Source organism: Helicoverpa armigera, chromosome 15, assembly GCF_030705265.1.
Source record: "Helicoverpa armigera isolate CAAS_96S chromosome 15, ASM3070526v1, whole genome shotgun sequence".
In the NCBI taxonomy this organism is placed as follows: Eukaryota; Metazoa; Arthropoda; class Insecta; order Lepidoptera; family Noctuidae; genus Helicoverpa; species Helicoverpa armigera.
In genome coordinates this window covers 10,165,110-10,189,399 of record NC_087134.1, presented here as the reverse complement: position 1 = coordinate 10,189,399, position 24,290 = coordinate 10,165,110, and the positions used below count along the sequence as shown (strand labels likewise).

The 24,290-nt window shown below is 37.6% G+C and overlaps 2 protein-coding genes across 7 annotated transcripts in view; one reads left to right on the top strand and one right to left on the bottom strand.

Moving 5' to 3' along the window:
• Positions 1–22: 22 nt before the first annotated feature.
• On the bottom strand, positions 23–5,997 carry LOC110379974 (protein C1orf43 homolog). Its single transcript, XM_064038129.1, has 5 exons — positions 5,740–5,997; positions 5,216–5,369; positions 4,129–4,348; positions 3,614–3,770; positions 23–3,247 (listed from the first exon to the last, which is right to left on the bottom strand). Exons 1-5 carry the CDS (start codon positions 5,893–5,895, stop codon positions 3,143–3,145), a joined length of 792 nt encoding a protein of 263 aa, XP_063894199.1. The 5' UTR covers positions 5,896–5,997; the 3' UTR covers positions 23–3,142.
• Positions 5,998–11,967: 5,970 nt separating this feature from the next.
• Positions 11,968–24,290, top strand: part of LOC110379952 (resistance to inhibitors of cholinesterase protein 3) — a 31,727-nt gene continuing 19,404 nt past the window's right edge. Inside the window, exons 1-3 of one of the 6 annotated variants that reach the window (XM_064038225.1) lie at positions 11,972–12,537; positions 13,956–14,267; positions 23,548–23,681. In XM_064038225.1, coding sequence (XP_063894295.1) covers positions 12,381–12,537; positions 13,956–14,267; positions 23,548–23,681 — 603 coding nt within the window. In that variant the 5' untranslated portion in view covers positions 11,972–12,380. Of the gene's footprint in view, positions 12,538–13,955; positions 14,268–23,547; positions 23,727–24,290 lie in introns of all 6 variants that reach the window. The other 5 variants (XM_064038222.1, XM_064038223.1, XM_064038226.1 and 2 more) reach the window with 5 other exon arrangements.

Genomic DNA, 24,290 nt, shown 5'->3' with positions numbered 1-24,290 from the left:
CGCGTTCCTGTGTTACGCGTAGTTGGGAAACACTGTCCACGCGTACATTGGATACGCGTACAGCTCCTGTACGGAGCGCCGCGAACCTGTACGCGAGGTCAATCGATCCAGAGCGCTCCGCGAGCCCCAGTCATTCGCCATGACTCCGACAAGAACACGCGTGTTTATTCATTTTACCGTCCAAATATAGCGTAGCCGGCCGCGTGCGTCCTCTTTGACGCGCGACCAAAAACCGACTGACGGCTCGCGCTGCGAGTTGGCTCGCGCGGTACGCGTACCCCAAGAGTGAACGCGTAGCTGCAGGTATGGACTAGGCGTTCCGGATATGCGTAAACTGAGTACGCGTACCAGGGTACGCGCAATCCGTACGCACCTTTAAAGAAATAGATTTACACAACAACTAAATCCCTAGCGCGATTTCACCCGCGACCCACGGGAACTATTTCCCACAGCTGATTAAAATGAAGCCTCTTGATGAGGCTTAGTTTGGAACTAATTTCCATAGGTAAAAACTATAGGTACGAAAACAATATTTATCTTTATGATACAATTCTATGGTCAATAGTTCGATACATTCACATAATATTTTATTTACGACAATATCAAAGGATTTGAAATATAGACAGTTGAAGATTCTTTTTATAAGTGCTGTACAATACATAGATTGCAAGCAATAAATTATTGATACACATTTCTAAACACCATACATTGATTACATTGATAGGTATCATGGGCGTAGCCACACTGGGGCAAGCTGGGGCACTTGCCCCACCCTAGGCCCTGGGTCTGACCTATAAGGTGTCTGATTAAACAATGTTTTTTTTACTAACTCTAACTAACAACATCAACAATCATATGTAATATCCGTAAATTATTGCACAAAAAAAATTTCGACTTTGAAAAGAGCGCGATCGAAACAAAATGCACGCTCGAGTTCCCGCAAGTGCGCGGTGCGCGCGTCATTTGAAAGCGAGCCATATTCCCTAAAAGAAAAGGTGCTATGTGGCGTAGCGAGCCGAGCCGTCCATCTAATCCAACAAATAATGCATTAAAGGAGATGTGATCAAAATTTCGGAAATGCAATTTTATCCTAGTGTAAAAACCGCGCTCGCTATTAACCGGTGGTCCGCGGACCACTGGTGGTCCCTGGAGGCATTCCAAGTGGTTCGCGAAGCTTAGCTGCGCGACGTTGCAAAAAATAAAGGTAGATAACGTATAGTTATCTACCTTTATTTTTATTGACTTATCTATGCGAGCGACGGGGTTTTCATATAGACGTAAATCGGGTGTGTCGTACCTAGTACCGTCTGGGGGGACCCCCATTCATGAAAATATATATTTGGGCAACATTTTACGTAGTTTTTGGTTTTAAAATTTCGCGCTCGCTTCGCTCGCGTATTCAGAAACTATATTATTTTTGTGTTTGTCAAAAAACAAAAAGTTAACTACGTTTGGGCTAAATTTTGCGTAACATTTGGTTTAAGTCCGATGAAAAGTTCGCGCTCGCTTCGCTCGCGTTTTCAGAAAATATATGCCCTCATTTTTGCATGTCTCAACAAACAAATAGTTAAGTACGTTTGGGCTAAATTTTATGTAATATTTGGTTTAAATCCGATAAAAATTTCGCGCTCGCTTCGCTCGCATATTCAGAAACTATCTGCCCTTGCTTTTGGCTTTTTTCCTGTGTGTGATTGTTTATTTTTTGTCTCTGAAAATATAAACCTCTCAAATTAAGAGATTAACAAGTTTGAGATTAACGGCTCAAGATACAAAAAATCGGAGGGCCCCCGCCTTCCTCCGGGGGATAGGTTGACTGCTGCCCCACCCTGAGCCCAAAGCTGGCTACGCCCATGATAGGTATAAAATTATTATATTACATTTATAAATTAATAAATACATTCAAAGTCTTCACCAACAACAGTTCACTTTTCACTATGAGTGTATATTGTCAAGTGTTACAATCACCCACCACTTTGTTCATCTTTTACTATTATCATCACCAATTAATTAGGCTTAATACCTATAATTAGGTACAGTTCCTTCACTTTAACTTAATAATGTATCAGACATTATAAGTTCTAAAAAAGACAGGTACATACCATATTTATTTATTTTATTGTATTCTTTGCACATGTTATAAAGTATTTTCATAGTTCACACTATTCTCACCACTCATAAATGCGAAATATCGCACCAAAATGCGTAAAATATTCTGAGGAAATAGTTCAATCACATTAATCTCATTTACATAAATGGTATATATCACTTTTTTAAATTGTCCATTTTCGTAGAATTCTCTTAGTTTATTAAATATTTCACTTCATCAATATCGCGCAAAATTACAGTCATTGCTAAATGTCTTTATGGAATGTCACTGATTACCACTGCTAACAAAGTTTTTTATTCAGTTTTAATTATATCGCATATTTTTAGCCACTCTACTATTATCACCAGTCACTATTTTGGTGCATAAGAAGTTCAATCACATACCTAAGTTTCATTTCATACTCTTAAGTTTCGTTCTCGAATTGTCCGTTTTCATGTAATTTTTACACTAAATTCTTTTCGTACTACACTGTTAGTTTAATGTGAAAATTGCAATGTTTTTATGGAATGTCACTGATTACTACTCTTTGTGTTAAGTCTAACTGAGTATTTCTATTCAGTTTTAAATCGAATATTTTTTTTACAATTCAACTATCATTACCATCACCAGTCACTATTGTGCATAATTAAAAGTAGTGCTCATCTTTCACTGTTTTGAATAAATATTAAGTGTTCCATTTCACTTATAAAAATATTAATTCATTGTTTTTTCACCAGACACATCATCACTCCCTTTGGCACTGACATATGCTGTCATCACCATTCACTATCAAATTGTTCATCAACTGTTCAATATAACCATTAATTGGTGGGACTGTTCATTGTTCACCATTGTCTATTATCACCAATTACTTATGTATTTAGAAATATCCTGAATGCCTTTAAATATATTTGTTACATATAATATTGCACCTAAACCTAACATCACTACAGCCCACTCATCACCACTCACTAAACTGTTCACCATTCACTAATCACCGATGACGTAGCAACGTTCACCTCACAGCGTCTGCGCGGGGTGGCGCTGCAGCCGCGCTCAGACGGCCGTCTCGTCTGCCGGCGCCTTCACCAGCGGCTCGGTAGGACTCTTTACTGGGATCCTGATGATCTCGTCCTCCAGTTTTGAGTCTATTGGCATGTTCTGGAATAAATAAAGAGGTGGTAATTTTTTGGGTAGAATATGACGATGTATGTTTGTTAAGGGGTTTATTTGCAGGTAAGAAAACAAATTGTGCTAAATCTGCAATTTTTTTATTTCAATACAGTGCTGCAATTTTAGGTAGGTGCTGTTTTATCAGTGTTAGGATCAGGATTAGGATAAGGGATTAGAAATACATTTTTTTATGCAATAAATACAAAATAAATAAATAAAATACATATAATATATAATCGAAAAATACATCAAATAATAATAATTACAAAATAAAATACTAAATTAAACAATAATCGATGCTAAAACTACTCCAAAATACTGAAACTGGCCACCACCATCTAAACAGACACAAACCTCTAAGGCAGTATAATGCTTATGCAGCGCAGCCGGCAGGTTGTTGTGCCTTGGCAGCGGGCGCAGACGCGCGGCGTCCAGCAGGCGCCCGCGCCGCACCGGCGACGCGCGTCCCCCGCCGCCCACGCACCCGCCCACGCGGCCCAGCAGCCGCGCTCTGCACAGACAACACACTCACTACTACACTCACTGACGCACTCACTGGGGAACCGTGATGCTGCATTCGTTCAACTGCGGCGCTTGCCCGTATCTGCTGCTGAAATTGTAGAGAAAAGTTTAATTGGATGGCTTGTAACATACCCTTAAGGTTTGTTAATGCTGCACGCTGCTTTGAAAAAAAGAAACTTTTTGCTGAGTGAGAGAGACCCTCTCCAGGAAAGCATAGAAAAGAAACTTAAAAAAATAATAATTCAGATGTCTGGGTTACCAAGGTCTATGTAAAAAACTAGGTTTCAGCTCAGCATCTAGTTGGACTGACGAACAACAAAATAATAACAAAATCGAAAATCACTCACGCATCTAACAATTTCAACAGCAGTCTACTATACGCTGTGTATTCATCTTCTCCAAACTCCCCAGGGTGATGCCTGGCGAACTCGTAGGTGTCACAGAACTGATGCACCAGCTTCTGACCGCGCCCATCGAGGGGGGCGGCGAGAGATGACAGGAGGAAGGCACGGAGTGACTCTCTTGGATGCCGGCGCAGGCCTGGATCTTGGCGAGCTATTTCCTCCTCTGTAACATTGATCATCAAAATATTTAGAATAGAATAGAATAGAATAGAATATTTTTATTTTGCAAATATGGGTATACAAAAATTCTTATAATTATAAAGTTCAGCCATATTTTACCATTCGGCATGCAAACATTATTATCTACTATTATAAACATTATTACCTACTATTAATCTATTATTTATAATCACAATATTATATGAGATCAATTAACTTACTACTAATTTTACAATTAAACATTTATGCATACAAATTATAATTTTTCTGCTAAGAAATCTGATATAGTATAATAAATTTTATCATTTAAAAATTGGCGTAACTTTCTCTTAAACATTGGTGTGCTTAAGTCTTTCCAAGCATTTGGTAACTTATTATATATTATTGGGGCCATGCAATAGATACTTTTGCGCTTCAGACTCGTTTGACACGACACAATGCATAATTTGCTATTATTTGACTGACTTCCCTAAAAGGAGGTATTTATTTCATCAGAATCTTTTATTTTCTCCTGAGCTGATTTATATGCCTGGGATAACATAAAAAGTATGTAGTACATAATAAGTTAACTGAACATTGATAGTTTACCAATCATTTGATTGAGTAGTGTAGAAAAAAAAGTGTATACCACCTTTTGCACCATAATCCAAAAGTATGTACTAAGTAGCCCAGTTTAACAAAATTAGGCTTAACACAGTGGGTGTTAATAATCTACCAGTTTCATTGAGCACCTGACTTGACCAGAAGATAATGGATGCTTTTGGCAGTGTATCATTGTATGTAGCTTACATTAAGAAGAATAAACATTATCTTTTAAATATTATGTGTCACCATAAACATCTTATGAAGCTATGATGAAGAGAATTCTTACCAAGAGTCTTAACATCATCCACAGCTCTGAACCGGTAGTGATAAGGTTGTTGAGGTTCCAGGATGTAGTGCGAGGGCTCCGTGCTCAGCAGTCGTGGCTCGTGCATTATGCGAGGCACAGCTTCTATGCGACGCTCTAGCTCCTTCTTGAGACACTGGAATTTGACAAGAATCATTTATCTGTGTTTCGTAACATCAAACATTAACCATATACCAGTATTGTTGTTTGCTTGTATCTTTAATAGTCTGGAACTACAATCTCATAGTATGACACTATCTCAAATCAAATTATTTATTTCATTTAGGCCTTCTTAAGGCCTCGATCAGAGTGTAGCTAAGGATGTGCAAAAGACTAGGACTGAATGACCCATTTTCACAAAGACTAGTTAACCAAATGGAAACCAAAATCTACCATAATTTGAGAAATTTATACTCCCCACCCTCTAATTACAGGCCTCCGAAACTAAAGAGTAATATAGTTCTGACCAATGAAATCCCATGGTTAATTAGACTGCAAAGACTTACTTTTTTGGCATCAGTTCCGATAGGGATGTGAGGGCCTCGCCTAGACCGAAGGGCGAACCTTGTTATTTGTCTCTTGGCAAAGATGAAGAGAATCACAAAAGTCAACACTCCACCACTTATTATAAATATTATGTTCAAACTCGTGAAGTCCTGCATCTTGGATATTAAATCATTGAGCGAGCAAATTAAACAATCACAATCGGAAGAAGGAATTGAGAGTAAAGAAATCTTTGTTTTTTATTTTGCTGTCAAGTTTTCAGTTTTTTCGTATCTTAAGCATTAAGTTGAAACAGCAAACTTGATTTCCTGCCTGTTAAAAAGAGAAAAGCAATCCTCTTTGGAATATGCAAATTTCTACTGTCATTTTGACAGTAATGACATTATCAAATCCGTTCAATAATAAACAGAATTATTGTGGTCAACAGAAAAAATCGTTTATGAACGAAATTCACACCATATGGCATAAGGGCTTCGGCAGACTGATAGTAAGGTCTCGTAAAACTGTACCGGTTGGGTAATCGTGAGAAATGCTACGTCCGATGTTTATTTTATTGGCTGTGTTACACAGTCACGAGTACTCTCAAGTAACGATCACAGCTGATTGAACTACAAATTACTTGTTTACGTAAATCTAGTTGTTAAATAGTAAAAGTTCCTGATTAGAAGGTTGTAAATGACTTGAAAAAGAGAACAATGTCGTGCATATAACATAAACCTCACAGGTACTTGCTTTAAACCCGATCAGGTATTTGCCGTCATACCTAGAAACGCTTATTATTTATTCATCGTTTATCATACGCTGTCGCGTACACAAAATGAACATAAATTCCTTCATCATGATTCTTTCTATTGAGGAGTTGGGCGCGGCACGAATGTCTTTGGCGGGAAACGCGGCTCGCATACTAATATGAAAATGGCGGCGACGTGCGATGACCAATAGACGTTGTTCAATTATGGAAAACGAATGTCAATTGTCAATCGACTGCCCACTGTGGCTACAATGGGTTTCTTTACAAATTTGGTGTCGTTATATTCCTTGCGATGCAATTTCGATTCAATACACATGGTTGCATTACTTAAATAGGAGCGCTCATAGAAATATTGTCTTCCTTCCATCGTTAATGCGTAATGGAAATATCGTGATTGTCTGCTTGATAGCTAAAAGTATTGTGAATATGGCCGGGCCCTTCGTTAATAGTATTCTGAATGTGTATTATAGCTGTTAGAAGCAATAAATCTAGCAATAAACACATACTCGGAAACAGATAGGTACTAACTCTTTGGAATGTTTTCTTATGTAACTCGAGAACAAACCAGTGTTTGATCTACCCAGTTTTGCTGCTAACATGTGCTTAGGCATTCTGAAATTAAGAATACAGGCTCCACGTTAAGCGCTGGAACTCAGCTGCCTGCAATACAACCCTCTATATATACAACAATGACATACCTAGTTGGAAAAAAGCTAGGCAGCTTACATCTACTAAGATATAATGCCAAAAACTGCCTCTAGCCAGTAAATAAAACAGATTTCAAAGCTTGAATTTCTTTAATGGACCCATCTTCAGTCGTGACGTTTCATTTAGCAGCCGCTTCGTCCCATTGACGACTCGTTGCTAAAATGTGTGGCCTTGAATATGAGGCTTTTGTTACGAAATACCTAGTGATACAGTTGTCTGAAATGCTGTTTAAAATCACGTGTTAGATATTGCACTCATTTGAGTTCGTTTGAATCGGGAAAAAAATCTGTATCGATGGTTAGCTTGGGTACCTACAGACTTAAAACCGGAGAGAAGTGAAGTTTACTTATAATTTATGTAAAATGCACTTTTTTCTAACGGCATCAGTGCAAAGCTGTCTGTACTGCGCAAGTTTATAGTGCGACAGAAAAATAGATATGTCATTTTCTTCTAAAGAAAAAACATTTTATTCTAAGCATTAGAGTCACCAAGTCTGGGTTACCGATTTTCATAAAGAAATTAATATTTAAAATAAGTAGTTCATTCCCAATAATTTGAATAACACTTTCTTAATTTCGCGAGCGAGAGTGCACTGAATGAAAATTCTTCGGGTGTATTTTCGCAACGTTAACCAACGGTAGCATGTTGTATGCGAGCGCGTTCACGTGGGGTGTTTTTTGAAAACATACGGCCCGGCATGCGGCAGTTTAAAAGGAATCGCAGAATATTTGGATAATGTCATCACATTAAATTACCCTCAATCCTAATATTCGGGCTCTTGTTCTTTGCCCGGATTTTCCTAAGTATCTTCTTCCAAGTAAAATGTTTAGTAAAAAGTTTCTTAGTTGACTTCAAGGTTTATATCTACAGATTTTTCATTACAGCAAACTTTTTTTTTTAGATCGATTCAAATGCATATCCATTCCTCCAACTCGTAAAAGACATTTTTTCTACTGCTCTCTGCATTATTCCTAAAGAAAATGTAAAGCTTCGTTCAAAACCAACGCCCGTATATCCACAATCAACACCAATGCGCATGAGCATTCACGTCGCGTCGTTCAGCCACCACAATGGCGGCGGCACGCGAAAATATGCGCACGCGACGAACTTAGGGCATGATAATTTAACAGTGGCGAAATATTGTTTCGTAAAAAGCTTCAAGAGTTATGTAGATCCTTGCTAGCGATGTACCTGTTTATTATTAGGCATTATTTATTAGAAATGTTTCACCTACTTCTTAAGAGTTTTAGGAACGTTTTTTTCAACTAATATCAGAGGGATTGTAAGTATGTAACAAAGTGGTGGAGTCAGCAGCTACCTTAATGTTATAAAGAGCATAGACATAAATATCCAAACAAGAAAGTATTTTTGCTGTTAGCCTAGAAAAGGTTCTAGTAATCAAAATCAAACAAGAAATTGATAGATTGCAATAGGTACCTACTTCTGAGGTACCCTTTATAGTACATGAATTTGCCCTCGGTACTTGAAGATATTAAATTATAAATTTTTCCTGTTGGGATACTGGGAAGCGATTCTGATTTTCGAATTTATCTGTTCTCAGTAAAGTGCGCCTGTAAATGAGTTGCTTCGGTAATGGGCGGTTAAGACGCATGCTAAACCTCTACACCTGAAAAGTACCTACCGTCCAACTACCTTTGGCAGAAAAGTTTCAACCTAATTAGCCTCACAGCATAAGCGTCCGATTACTTATAGGTAACAACTGTTTACTATGAACTTCATGTTAAATTTTCAAGGTAAACTAAACAGTGGTTTTATGAAAATATGGACGTGGTAATATTGTCGGTGAAATTGGGTCGACATAACAAATGCTGCCGCACCATACTCTATGAACTTAACAAGGAACAAACTCTTTCACAGTTGCAAAAAAATGGTTTAACAGCTACCTACATAAATACAACATACTTTCAGATACAATATACTTTCAGATTATTAAGTTTCTGTAAGAGAGGGTGATCAACAGAATATTATTGTTTGTCGTAATTAGATTGAAGGAACCATGACCCGTAATCCTAGAGTGTACTATAGATACCTTCGTAGGTACCTATAGATGAAAGTAGCCACGCAGGACGTAGGCGGATGATGAATGAGCCAATGATGTAACAAAATCATGACTCACTAATCGTATAATTAGGCCCTCTAAACGATTCTAATGAGTATGAGTGGAGTCCATTCATGCGAGGCACCATTCAAATTAAGCGTTAGAACTTAGAGGCGTACTGTTTGGTTTCAAAAAGAGGCGGTATAGCTATTGAATTTCGGCGTGTTTAAAGATTAGATAGCTGCTTTATGAGAAGCAAAACAAAAATTGGTTAAGGTCTTTCAGTCAATTACAATCAATACTCCTATGCATATGACTGAAAAAGCGCCAAAAATGTGAAATTGATAAATCTTTCTAGCATCTTAGTCTATCTTTAACCACGTGGAATGACCATACAAGTTATTCAGGACTTCTTCGGAAAATTACTCGGATAGGATAGGTACTTTAAACAAAAACTATTGAATCATTATTCAAGACCAGTATTCGGGTGTCCCTTAGCAAATTAATTGCCCAAAACAAAGTTCCTACTCGTTGAAAAGTACTCAATAAATCTTGCACGTCAGTATCTGTGTTTAGTTTACCAAAGGATCTATGAAAAAAAACTTCCAACCTTCCAACTGCTGTAGGGCCTACATATTTTTTTAATTCGACAGTTAAACCATTATTTCAATATGTATTCATGTCACACGCATCCCCTCCCATATAACAATGGGTAGGTAGCGTACCATTTCGTCGCAGGAAACGACGTACGCGCAAGTTTTTCAAAATGGCCGCCGGTACCCGCTGAACTCTGCCAGGTAAGGCGTTATAAGTGCGTCTGGATGCTAAGGAGACAGCATACCATAAATAAAAAGGATATCCTGGCTGGTTTCCGTTTGATAGTTTATATTTCTTAACGCGTATCCTGCGCGTGATTCACATTTAAGTTTTGTTGTTCTTCCTTCCGTGTGAAAGGTGACGAAACGATGTCGCTTGATAGCTGTTTTTGTTGAGGTTTTTTTTTAAGTTACTGAGAAGTGACTTGCCTGGTATACAAATAGCATTTAGAAGAACCAACACAGGCAGACCTCTTCAGCTTTGAAGTCTGCATCGTAGATTAGCTACTGACTATTGACAGAATGACAGACACATGGGTACGTTACCTACTGTTGAACCCTGTTGAACTCCTAGAATGCTCTTATCAACTAAATTAAAATAATCCTAAAAGTCTATCCCAGCTTAAGTTTATGGTAGGTACAAGCCAAAAGTTGTTAATAGAGAGTAAATTGTGTGTAACAACATTAAAATCATGCCCCCTAATAGGTACGCGGCATTGTCGGATCTACAGGGTTCCTGAAATTTAACTATACTTGAATCTTTTCCACTTTATTTAGTAGGACAGCTGGCTGGCAAAATATGCTGAAAATGAACTTGAGTTTTCTAAAGATTTCACATATAAATCGTTGTACGGCCAGCAACATCTTAATCATTGGGTACGAGATGTCGGTACATACGAGAGAAACGCCTATTTTTCGGACGTTTAGACTATGTCAATGGTTTAGACTAAAGGTTTTGACATTTATTATCACATAATTCTAACCAGCCAGACTACTTAAAGTGATTTAGATGGTGTTGTGTTTAGAATAATTACTTATTTCTTCTTAACTCAGTTAATTTTTGCTTGTTTTTAAGAAACAGCAGTGAGGTGGAGATGTTCGCAATACTAACTACATATGCCAACATAGAAATCTGTAAACCCATTTTCATGTACGCTTAAGGGTATTTTTAGTACATTTCGTCAGTTTATGATGTAGCTTAGTCAATTTTTTAAGTCATAACTACACTCCTTGCTAATTCCAAGCTTGTAATGACGATAAAACGCCCCCAAAGCTACCGGCAAAATAACAGAAAAAGTCATGTTTGCTGACCGTATCTGTATAGCATGCAGGTATACATATTATGTTTGCATTGAGCCGAGATTTCCTAAGCTTATCTTAAACGGGTGTGACTCATAACAGTGTCATTGTAAAGGTTAATATTTTGGGCCAAAACTTGTCAACCCGTTTTCTAACGAGATACTTTTATTATTTTTATTCAGCAAACATTGCCTTGATAGAAATTCTTAACGTGTTTGCTTTTGGTTTATTACCTAGTAGGATTTAAGAATCTTGTGGATCAGGTTCATTCAAAGTTTTGTCTGAAATGCAGCAATTCGGTTAATTGCCTTCCAAAAGATGTAGGTACCTTTATTATAATTTTGTAGAGATATGCAGAGTTAATGCAAAATTAGCGTGAACATAAGCATTACCTAGAAATCCATTCATTCATAAAACCTATGATTTGTGAATGTAAACTACACAGGTAGTGTACGTAAATAAGTAATTCATGTTTTCCGCAATACAGTAAGTTTTATATTAGCTACCTAACAACAAATGACTAGTATGTCATACTGTGACCCGATTTCATATCGGTTGTTGCGTGTGTAGGCGCAACGCTCACAAAAATACTTACTTAAAATCAGGCTCACATGTGGCGAACATCAGGAAAGATACAGCCCTTTGGGCATACAAACTTTTTCCTCAGGCATGGTCGTGGTAGTCTAACGACGAGTACCTACACAAAGTGTCTAATTAGTATTCATCTGGGCGCGTGTAGTCCTCATCGCGGTGGGGACGGGTTATTAGCCGGCGCCGCCTCCGCGCCCAGGCATATTGTTCGGAGTTCTGCCCACCGAGCGCCACGCTCGCCTGGCAAACGTTAATTCACTCTGTCAATATTTGAACTGCAATGCCGTACACTGGGACTTGGACGCCAGAACAAGCCGAGCCGGTGGCTGGGAAGGCAAGAAGTCGGCATAGCTGTTTGATGTTGGTATACGGCTGTGTCACTTCGAGCCAGCTCAATCCACCGGCTTTCTGCGAATGAAGATTGAAGAATTGCGGACGCTCCCGTAACGAAGAAAATTCGGATCGCTCCCGTAACGTTTCGCCGGGAGAGGGCGCGCCTGACAGCTGTCATTGCGCGCTTTCTTTACGGGCGGGACGTGGGACGAAAATCTTTATTTATATCACACACGACGATGTTCCCGTAGAGTGCGACCGGCTGTGAACGTGCGTGACGAAACGATACGAAAACACGACGACAGAATGGCGAACGAGGAGGTGTTGGGTCCGCGGAAGACGATGTTCGTACTTGTGATTGTTGTTGGGTGTTTCGCTGTGTTGTGGCCTAGGATCCTGTCGCCGCTGGTCCTGGGCCCCAGTCGGGAGCAGCTCAAGCCGAACAAGTTCGACCGGGAGGCAGGTAATGTCGGTATTTTTAACACAAGCTCAATGTCAATATCGCTGGATGCTGTGACGAAAGCGAGCGCTTTAGCGCACTATACGATGATTATAATCTAATTATACGCCGGTTACGGCTGTGGAATTATCACTGTAACACGTTTGGTTACAGCTGATGTCATATTTCGGGTTATATAAAATGTTTATAAGAGTTTTTGGCGAGTGAAATCGCACGATAAAGTTATATTTGCAGTTCACAAGACGAGGCACTGGTGTGCAAATACGTCGCGGTCCAGCTGTTGACTCTGCGCATTTAATATTTACGAAAGATCTGATTGGAATGTGGTACTGGCATGTACACAAGAATAATTACCATCATAAAAGATTGCATATTCAATTATTTAGTCATAATTTTGCAGTGGTAATAGATAATTATTACACAATAGATTATATCTACTCCTACTGATTTGTGATTATTATCTCATTGAAAGCTATGATAAGATCTATATTCCTACAATATTACAGGGGGTCCACCTTACTGTAAGCAATACTATCTAAATATTTATTTTAAATATAAAAACTTCAACCTTAACAAATAATATTTTCAGTAAAAATATAATACACAAGCAGATAAAACACTATCCCTAAAAGAAGTCAGCCCCTAAAAGAAATATTTTGTTACCTACAGGGTTTTAATTAAATGCATAATAATCATAAGCCCATAGGCAGCTCTGCATATCATCCCATAGTTCCAGGAATTGTTCAGAATACAATAAAAAACAATTGTTATAACTTTTAAACAATATGACAGGAAAACCATGCAATAATTAGTATAGTAATTTGATAAAAAACACAGAAGTTTGATAACAGTATTATTTGCTCATAATATTTTGCAATTTAAATTGAAAAATATCAATATTTATTTACGGTCATGATAAATTTGCTTCTTGTGATTAAAAATAGTTAAAGAATTTAAAAGCATGTTTTAATCGCAATGCACAAATCGTCAGAAGACAACACATTTATTAAAATAAAAATATGTCGCTAGGACATGGTTTAATCGAGATTAATCACATAAAACTTACAATAAATTATGAATCAAATATTTATATCTCTATCAGTATTAAAATTATTTATTTATTCCATTACATGTAGTGTGCACTTTGTGGAATAGTATACTGATTGATTCATATTCCCTTTAATTATAGAACTTTATTACTTCTATGAAATCCTTTATTACCTTGTTTTTTCATATGATAGGTATTATTTTTATAAAATAATCAATAGACTATGCTCTGTATTATGCTCTGTGAAATAAATTAAGTACTATGATTTACCAAATCAAGATGTGTCAACTTTAGTAATTAATTTAACACTATGGCAGCTTTAATGGTGACCCTATGTCAACCATGAATATGTTCCCACTAATACACTCAACAGGATGCTGCGAGGTTCTATTCGACACGGACATGGCTGTCCTGGAGCTGATCAACGAAGTCTGCAGTGCAGCCGTCCAAAGTGATGGCAAACTCAACCCTTATGCTGCTGCGGAATGTCGAAAAGCAGTCAATGAGACTTGCGGACTGGACATAGCAGCGTTCCTCAAACGTAATGAGAATGTTGGAAAGACTTCCAAAATGTTAGTCGAGACGATGAAGAACAGCAACAGCTCCTGTCTGAAGGAGCACTTCGGCGTGCCTGTTTGGAATCTCGGAGTTCACATATCACAGAATTCTTGGACACTGCAAGACAGTTAGTGAAATATTCTAAATCATTCCAGATTGTTCTATATTTGCTTGGCCCTTAGTCCGGAGTAGATTGGTTTCAAGATTTTAGATTTATACGGTACTGTAGGCCAAAGCGTTACACTAAATTATATTTTATTTAAATGTATCATAATTTTTTGATGACTAAGATGCAATGTAATCGTTGGCATAAGAAAATTAAATATCTTAGCCAAATATTGCTGTAGTCATGAAACTATCTATCAAAGGATAGTTCTTATGGTATTCCATGTATTCTGAACGGGTGCCAAGCAAATTGCGTTCGAATAGTGTTTTAACAGATACTAACACGCATGGTGTATTGCGTTTGTGAATGTATACTAATAATTTTGCGTGAAAATGGTTACGTATATAAACAAGAACATTGAAGTTTATATTGTCTGTAGCGTCTAGTCATAATTTCATGATGTATTTCTAGATACACTCGAATTTCGTGTGCAAATGTCGTAAGCTGTGTTATTTGATGTAAGAAAGTTTATGTAGAAACTATAAAACTAGTTATTGTAAATATTTTTCTGTAGATTCTTGTAATTAAGTAATGATTAAGTGTAACAAAACAAACTCAAAGGTGCGACCGAATGTCTCTGAACTTTCCCAAATTTGGTATTTGGTCCTTTTATTCGGATTGCGTAGGCCCAAGCGCATCCGTAATTTCGAGTTCTGATCGTTTCTGGCACACATATCTTGTACATACCTACTTATTTTTTATTGTTTTAAAGGTAATTCAGCTCTGTGTATGTATTTAATCGTGCGTGTACAAATGAGCCGCCTAAAATCGAGTTTCTCTAACCTTAACCTGGACTACGTTCAGCGTAGGTAGGGAGCTCGTGTTGGCAGAAATGTAAGGAGTACACACTGATAAATTGATACTCCTACGCTTGTACTTCTTACCGTGAAGATTTAAGCTTGTATGTATAAGGGGTACGTCACTATAGGATGGTCGTAAGCCTTGTGTTATCGGCTAGAACAAATAGCAACCGGTCCTTATGTACGCTCTCTTGCCCATCCGCACGTACCAGAGAGGTAGGACCAAACTTGCTTTACAAGGTTCCAAACTCTTTGGAGATATAAAATAGGAAATTTAAACGCTTTAGATAAATCTTTAACTGCAACAAGCCTATCTATTGCATCCTTGGGAAGCATTCAGTGTTTTTTCGATGTTTAACAAAGTTCAATCCAAAAAGTTTTCACGATCAGTAATCATTTTTCAATTATTTTATTCCGTTTTAGCAGACAGTGACGGAAATTCAAACAAATACAACTCAAAATACGTGTATCTGTCGGGGCTACAATCCACATGCAATTCGCTGAAGCGGTTTATGTAGCAGAAGTATATTTAGCAACTGTTGATACCAGACCGGTGTTTTGCATCTTCATACACTGGGTTATGCAATCCTAGTGTAAACATACGTGATACGTCACTGCTTTCATGGTCAAAAGTTAGGTGAACTTGTATGTAATATCTGTGAAGATTACTTAACAACTTTTTAGCGGGCTTTACTCACTAGAATTAGTACATATCGGCAAATATTTAAATAATTGATATCCATACATCCATCTTCGCCACCATAACATATACACCATATTTTAAAAAGTTTTCATTTATTGAAACAAGTTGTCTAATTCAATTTCTCTATTTTCCAATAATATGGACAAGATCAGTATTAGCTTCTCTGTCCGATATTAAGATTCCATTCCTAAGCTGGTTCAATCTAGGCCCGTCAAGATCGTTTCATAATCTACCTCTTACTGTAAACTTGAAATACCATTCTTCAATAATGATAATTTGCCAACATTGCTCAAGTTTTACGACCCTACGCGGAACTCGGAACACATGTTCAGTGACTAGTTAAAAGTTTGAAACCGACAGACCTGCCTTCCCACGGCACAACTTTATTGCCGATGATACGGTTCTGAGTAATCACAACTGGGAATTGTAACAAGAATAACCATTGAAGGTTCTTGCTTTTAGATTAACCATCGGGTTAACGCAGTTTTTCTCTCTCCGGTCGTGTCGGATTGCCGTCCCGTCACCATGAGAGAGAAGAAATAGTGCACCTGTGTCTGCGGAAATGCTTGTACACTATATGCGTGGACGACAATCTGTCTGGACGTCATTATTTATTAATTTTACTTCATATAGATTTTCCCGCTGCAAAATACGTTTTGTTTGAATTACAGGAAACTCGATTACAATTGGGTTATCAGGATAAGGTCGAGTGTCAAGGTCGGTTTGATAGTTTTGCACATTGTTACGTATATTTGGTCCTGTACTTCGTGCATATTTTGTGCTTGTATTGAAGGACCATCAGTTTACTGTTTTTCTAATATGCTCATCGTTTTTTTTCAGCTGTCTTACTAGCTATTTGTGCCTGAAAATTGAAGCTAATTTTAAGCATCTAACATATCTCTTCTCAGCCATTCATGCTTGCTCAAGCAGAAGCAAGTTATTAAGTTTTGGGCACCGATCCAATATAATGCTCAGTTTAAAGTGCTTAGTTAGTAGGCTCAATCATTCCATCTAGCAGTTTCGTGTAAAGGTCGCATCCCCCAAAAGTTCCGTTTCCCTGTTCACTTAAATTTCTGTCAAAATTAAGTCTTACTTAAATTTTTCATACTTATTGCTTTCTAGAATCAATCTTCATTTCGTACGCGGTAAATGGGACATCAACACGTAGATTTCAACAATCATTTCGCTTGCAAATGCAAATACAAGACGTTAGCTTTCACAATGTGGTATGGAGCGGCATTTCAAGTAATACTCGTTTAGTGGCCTCTGCTACAAGAACAAAAGTATTAACGTCACATTGTCACATTAGTAAGGTCACATGAGTAACGGTGAGCGAGGGGGTTTTGTTAGAATAGAAAATTAGAACCATTTTGATTTGACGCCTCGAGCGGTGTTTGGAGATGCGCGTAGCTGGCCTCGAATTTGGTCTTTCTGCTTTGAATCCTTTGATCTGAAGTCGTATATACTAGTCCAAGCGATATTTCTTTATGCATTAAGTAATATAATATTGTAAATAATGAAAGAAACACTTTCAGCAGCTAAATAGTGCTCAATCCATAACGCCCCGTTAAGACTATTCTACACAGACGTTAGAGTCGGTGCATTGCTCCCAATATGGCCATTTTTGGACAGAGCCAAAAATTATGCTGCCGTCGTAGAGCTAACAATGGAACTACCGGAAATAACATATTAGGAAGAGTTGAAAGCATTTTCGTGTGCACCACTTTACTAGATATTTATTTTAACGAGATCATTGCATACTTCGCATGATAAGCGATTTAATATATGACAAGAGAATGTACAGTCAGCGCCAAAAGTCGATGAACAGAATCAACATGACAAAACACCTGTTCACAATAAAATGCCATAAGTTATAGTCGCAACTAGGAAACAAAATGGACTGTACACCAGAAACTTACAAAAGTCGTTAAACACGAGTATTTCAAAAGTATCTGTGCACTAGTATTCCTAAAGTCGCTGTACACCATCAATCCAAATGTCGCTGAACATCATTGTATCAAAAGTCACTAAACAGCAGTAAATACAAAATTAGGTTAACAAAGTGTATTTTAAATGTTGCCGTGTGTTAATCTACTTTTGACGCTTATGTTGTTCAGCTACTTTGGGACAGTTGCTTCCTTACTAATGTATGGTAACACGTTAGCATCTATTTCAATAATTTTAACAATTATTTTGGAAATACACTCTTTTGCAAAAAAAAACGGGCACCTATGCGAAATCTTAGTTTTAAGGACTTTACGTGTATTACAAGGGTTTTAATGATTGTAGTATGTTTTTAGCATCAAAAGAGTTAGCCGAGCATGCGTGAGAGTGTATTCTAAATTTGAATTTTGTACAATTGCTAAGAAACTGGTTAAACCTTGTTTTGGACTAATTGCTGGCAGAAAGTTCGTCGGTGTTTTGAAAAGTTTTTGAAGTGATTTTCAGAAAACTGATAACGCAGTTTTAATTAATGATTAATGTACCTTTTTGTTAGATAAAACATTTTTGAAAAACTATGCGTGTTTGATAAAATTTTCACCTGCTCTAAATGGGCTATACTGATGATTGATGGCAATGTTAAGAGTTTCGGTATTTTAGTGTAAAGCGTTCTTCTGTTTAGATATTACACCTACGTGTTTTAAAATATCGCTTTTTCATAATTAAACACTATTTAGAGGAGTATCAGTACATTGGGCTGCGACAAAACCAATTTGATCGTTTCAAGATTTTTAAAAACGTTAAAGTCTGAAAGGAGACGAGTTGTGATCGGCACTGCTTACTTTAAATTGGTTTTGTCGCAGCCCAATATACTGATACTCCTCTAAATAGTGTTTAATTATGAAAAAGCGATATTTTAAAACACGTAGGTGTAATATCTAAAGTATCTAAACAGAAGAACGCTTTACACTAAAATACCGAAACTCTTAACATTGCCATCAATCATCAGTATAGCCCATTTAGAGCAGGTGAAAATTTTATCAAATACGCATAGTTTTTCAAAAATGTTTTATCTAACAAAAAGGTACATTAATCATTAATTAAAACTGCATTATCAGTTTTCTGAAAATCACTTCAAAAACTTTTCAAAACACCGACGAACTTTCTGCCAGCAATTAGTCCAAAACAAGGTTTAACCAGTTTCTTAGCAATTGTACAAAATTCAAATTTAGAATACACTCTCACGCATGCTCGGCTAACTCTTTTGATGCTAAAAACATACTACAATCATTAAAACCCTTTGAAATACACGTAAAGTCCTTAAAAGTAAGATTTCGCATAGGTGCCCGTTTTTTTTGCAAAAGAGTGTATTTCCAAAATAATTGTTAAAATTATTGAAATAGATGCTAACGTGTTACCATACATTAGTAAGGTCAAGCAAGTACTGTCCCAAAAGTAGCTGAACAACATAAGCGTCAAAAGTAGATTAACACACGGCAACATTTAAAATACACTTTGTTAACCTAATTTTGTATTTACTGCTGTTTAGTGACTTTTGATACAATGATGTTCAGCGACATTTGGATTGATGGTGTACAGCGACTTTAGGAATACTAGTGCACAGATACTTTTGAAATACTCGTGTTTAACGACTTTTGTAAGTTTCTGGTGTACAGTCCATTTTGTTTCCTAGTTGCGACTATAACTTATGGCATTTTATTGTGAACAGGTGTTTTGTCAATTTGATTCTGTTCATCGACTTTTGGCGCTGACTGTACTTAACAAAGGTAGAATGTATTTAGATATCCAAATATGTACTAAATTATGAAATGCAGTTGAACTGTGTGATGCAAGATTTTTGTCAAACCTATGTAGGTTAAATTACGTACGTACGTAAGTTATTATTAAAAATAAATTATTTTTGAGTTAAAATATGACCTTGTTAAAATTTTAAAGTAAATGCCTTACCTCATTATAATTAATTTGAAAGGTTTCATCCGGTAACTATTAACGAGGATCTTAACCGAAGGTTGGCATGTATTTTGGGATATTTAATTTTATAAATAATTTATTTTGCAGATGGGATGTGAAATTGTGCCTACATCTTGACAAATGTTTTGACGCCGGGAATCTGTCACTGTTCACTCAGAACTATTATTTTCAATAGAATTATTGTACTTAGTCAAGTAGCGCTGAATTGGAGTTTCTGGCGATGCGCGCATGGATAGAAAGTAGCCTAGGGGCTTCCTCGATAAATTGGCTAGCTAAAGCTGATTTTTTCAGATCGGTCCAGTAATCCCTGAAATTAGCAAACTCTTAACAGACAAACTCGTCAGTTTCACAATATTAGTAGCCTTGTCTTCCCCTGTCCTTCATCAATCACATGCCTTGTAGGAAGTTAAAATTTCATAACCGAGATGATGTTCCTTACAATGGACCATATGCCTACAACATGTGCACGTTGTTTGTACAAGTTACATTAAATGGCGCTAACATGACTATCTGGTTAGCGCCTCGAAGGACCTTGGCGTCCCATATGTAATTTTTTTGAACAAATTAGGTAACATCAATTGACAATCCGGGTCAAATTTTATGCCTACATGTGTGTAAGTTAACATGTGTTGGTATTGTTAGATGGATGTCCGTTTAGGTAATTTTTTTCATCTTGTAATAATTTATTGTTATCAATTTTTTATTATCAAACATCTCTAGAGTTTCTTCCTCTACCATTTCCTTTGAGAGCCTACAGAGTATAAGAGGCAAAAATAGTGTTTGCCTTAATATAACTAAACGAAATTCTTCTAATAATTTCAAAACAAAAATTCCCGGCGGGATTAATTGTTTTCGGTTTAATCTAATAATTGCCTCCGGATTTAGCATAAACATTCAAATTTTGAGCAAATAGCGTTAGAATTCCTTACAAAAAGTTGCTTAAATGTCAGAGATATAATATATCAATTCCTACCTTATAAATTCACAAAACATTAAGTTCCAACTCAATTATAATTGTAGGGACCATGACAAAGGACCAAATGTGCCATCTGACCTAATGCCGTCAATCACGCGTCACAGTGACTCACGCGCACCCTAGTGATGAATTAGGAAGTCGCTGGTTACTACAAATGGGTTATAATTGTTAACCTTGCGGTTGTGTGTACGTGGACGACATGTTTTGTGTTGTTTAAAAATATTATAAGTAAATAGATCTACTAGTACTAATTTATTAAGTGTATCTACTGTGCTAGCAAGAGCTTAGTTTCACAGCTTAGGTTAATTTTGAAAAAGAATAGATTTTTCATGTATGTGCAAAGCCTCGGCCTGCAGTTTTTTATGTCGTACACGTGAGACATCCTTAGAATACAGTACATTTATGTGGTAGGATTTTAAGAATCAATAGTCAACGTGTTTGGAAGGTGGGTTAATTTTGGGTGGAGCCATCATTTAAACATAGCTGGCTTCCAGGATAGTCAGAAACCAAAGAGTCTGACAGTCAGCCTTACGGGTCGCCGAAATAGCTGGATTGAGGAGGTCAAAGAGTGGTTTCATTCATCTGCAGCCCCGGATCTACGTTTTTAATAAGAAAGGGCTAGGCAAATGATAAAGTCAGTATGTAAAATTCTGATCCACTTTTGCAGGCAGGCAACCTTTATTTCAATTAAACATAAGTTCTTAGATGTATTTATAGAGTTAAGTTATGACAGTCATCCATCATTATCTGTCGACCGGTTAACTGTGATTCACAGTCTGTGGTTTATGTTAATGGCGTTATAATTTATTGATGTTTGTATAACAGTTTTAATTGAGCTCCTGTATTAACTTGTTACTAAGATTTTAATGTAGGTAATCTAGATTTTCTTCTGATGCTGTCATGAAATGATTGTTTGTTTTTTTTTTGTGGTTTTCTGTGTGGAATGGAGTGTTGTGTGTTTTATTAAACTAATTCATTAATAAATTATTAATAAATATTTTCTAATTTGAATGTTTACATTTATTTTACCCTGTTACACCCCCAAAAACCCTTGTTCTCATCAAATAACTTTGCCTAACTTAATACTACCAAATCCTAATGACTTCAAGTTTTGTTTTGAGTAAACTCTTTCAAAGAAACTCCAATTCATTAAGTAAAGTATGACAATGAGTTCTCTCTGGTATAAGTAGAGAAATTTGAATTGAGTGTCACCGTCGCCTCGGCTCTTTAGCACTCAAAACATCCACCAAGCGACAAGTATTAAGTGCTTACATTCAAAGTGAAGGTGAAGCCTCATTTCTAAATTCAGTTCCTAATAAAAAAACACACCGCAGAACCCAGTACTAGGTACCTATGTCAGGTTAAATTGATATTGCCTAAATACCGACGCACACGAGCTTATATTCACACTACACGAGCTTTTAGTAGAAATTCTGATACATGATAAGTTTACCTAACCAACTGTAACAAGCGCAAAAAAAATATATATAAGAAAAGGCTAATTTTCCTGACCCAAACCGAGACGTATGGATGTTAAAGCAGATGGCGTACTGAGCACCCAAATTGCGTAACCTTTTGTGAGCCAATCCGATGGCCATTGCGGGCCTGTATTAGCCAATGACACGTGACTTCGGCCCATCGCTGTTGCTGCAACTTATCTGCCCAGTGTGCCATCTAAGTAACCTCTGCTGTAACCTAACGGGTAGATAAAGAGAATCTGTGTGAATGAAATTAATAAGAAATATCAATACTGAAATGAAGCCACTAACGAGACTTCTAGTTGTAATAACCCGTCCAACACATTGGTGTGAAATTAATTTGCATGAGCTAAAGAACTTGAATTTCATGGGTACTTGAGATTCAAATTACTAAAAACTCCCATACATAAAAAAAGTCCTGTAAGGCTGCCTGGCCACAAAGCAACGGAGGAATATAAACAGCCGCGTACCCACCTAGCGCACAGGCTCGCGCGGCAGCCTCGGTGTCCGGATCGCGAGCGATGGCTCCCTCGGCAGCCTCAGTAGTTTTGTTCAATTTACACGAGGCCGCCTCGCGAGGCAGGCTGAGCCATCATAAGTCCGAGAGTATTCGTAATGGACAGTCGTGTATTTTCAGCTGCAGCTATTTTCCTAGCTGCTTATTGTTTAAAGAAACGAAAACAGTCACGTATCAAGAAAAAACCTAGACGCTTCTGGATTAGAAAAATTTATGAGCGTCGCCACCAATATGGAAATAGATTACTTGGAGATTTAGTATATGATCAGACTGTACATAATTTTACACGAATGTCCGTACGAGAGTTCGAAAATTTGTGCTCATTGTTGTCTGATAAAATCAAAAAGTTTGGATCTTTGGGGTCCCAAAGCGCATTGTACGTGCTGTGCAGTTGTATTAAGCGAATGGACTCCTCCTGACTGCCCATGATATCAAAATAACAGAAGACAAACACGGCAAGAGACAAAACTTGAAGCAGCTTCGCGCGCGAGCCAAAACACATCCGTCCCCACCTAACGCACAGCGCTCACTGAGGCACCTTTGAGCGCGTCAAGTTTACCGACAACAGAAGGCTCGGGGCCGAGCCGTGCTCGGTCGAGCAAACGCGCGCCCGAGGCAGGCCGAGGCACGTCCACACCAGCCGAGGCATTTGGCTCGCGAGGCTGCCGCGCGAGCCTGTGCGCTAGGTGGGTACGCGGCTAATTAACTGCATTGCACAATGGTACCTTAAAGAACCTCACAAAATCGATCCTACTGGTTAATATTTCTCGCTTCTGACAGGCAGCCTAATTCAGAACTAAAGAGCATAAAACTAATCTGGTCTTTATTCCCCAGCCATCAAGCAAGAGCGTCCCATGATCCGCGGCTCAGGACCTCACCCCGCCCTCCGCGAGAGGGGACGGGCGATACCTCCAGGTGTTCCCCCATCCCCCACCAAGAACACCGTGGCAATGCCTCCTCACGTCAGGGTACGATCCTCACCGCTATCCGTATACTTTGATCTGGATATCAAGGTCAGTTCTAAAGGGAGTACGCTTGAGAGGCTTTGCAACTACCAAGGTAGGTTGGGAGTTCCTGGTGGTTTGGTGCTGGACCAAAGAGTTTAAAACATTTAAAACTAAGAGTTAATTTTATTAGTCCTGAAGAAAGTTACTAATTTTCGCGAAATTGCAAGTCAATCATAGAAGCAGCTGTTTGACACAAAATAGGACCTCTTATAAGTCAAATGTTGATCTTTGGGAAAGTACCATGTATCAAACCACTATGAATTCTTATTACAACTACTAATACTTTAGAGCAGCTTCGCCTGTGGTCGGTGCTTCTAATATAGGTAAGTATGCGTAAATTAGTGCTATAACAACGTGTAAGCTTAATAAGCTTTAAAGCAATAAATGTTTCAATTTTGCACATAAAAAAGTATGGCAGAAGAATTTTGTCATAGTTGATTTCTGGTAGTTACTGTCTTACAAGCTTTTGAAGTAAATCACCAATGAGTCTTACTAGGTTTACGACCAAATCTAAAATGAAGTACTTTATGACACCACAGTCTCCTTGAACTAGATAAAGTACCAGAACTA

Bases quoted from the DNA above. Each gene is read 5' to 3' on its own strand.
- LOC110379974 (XM_064038129.1), bottom strand. From the start codon at position 5,895: ATGCAGGACTTCACGAGTTTGAACATAATATTTATAATAAGTGGTGGA. The intron at 4,349-5,215 runs GTAAGAATTCTC...TCAATGTTACAG, and splicing joins GGATGATGTTAAGACTCTTG to AGGAGGAAATAGCTCGCCAA. The intron at 3,771-4,128 runs GTGAGTGATTTT...TTGTCTGTGCAG, and splicing joins CTGTTGAAATTGTTAGATGC to AGCGCGGCTGCTGGGCCGCG.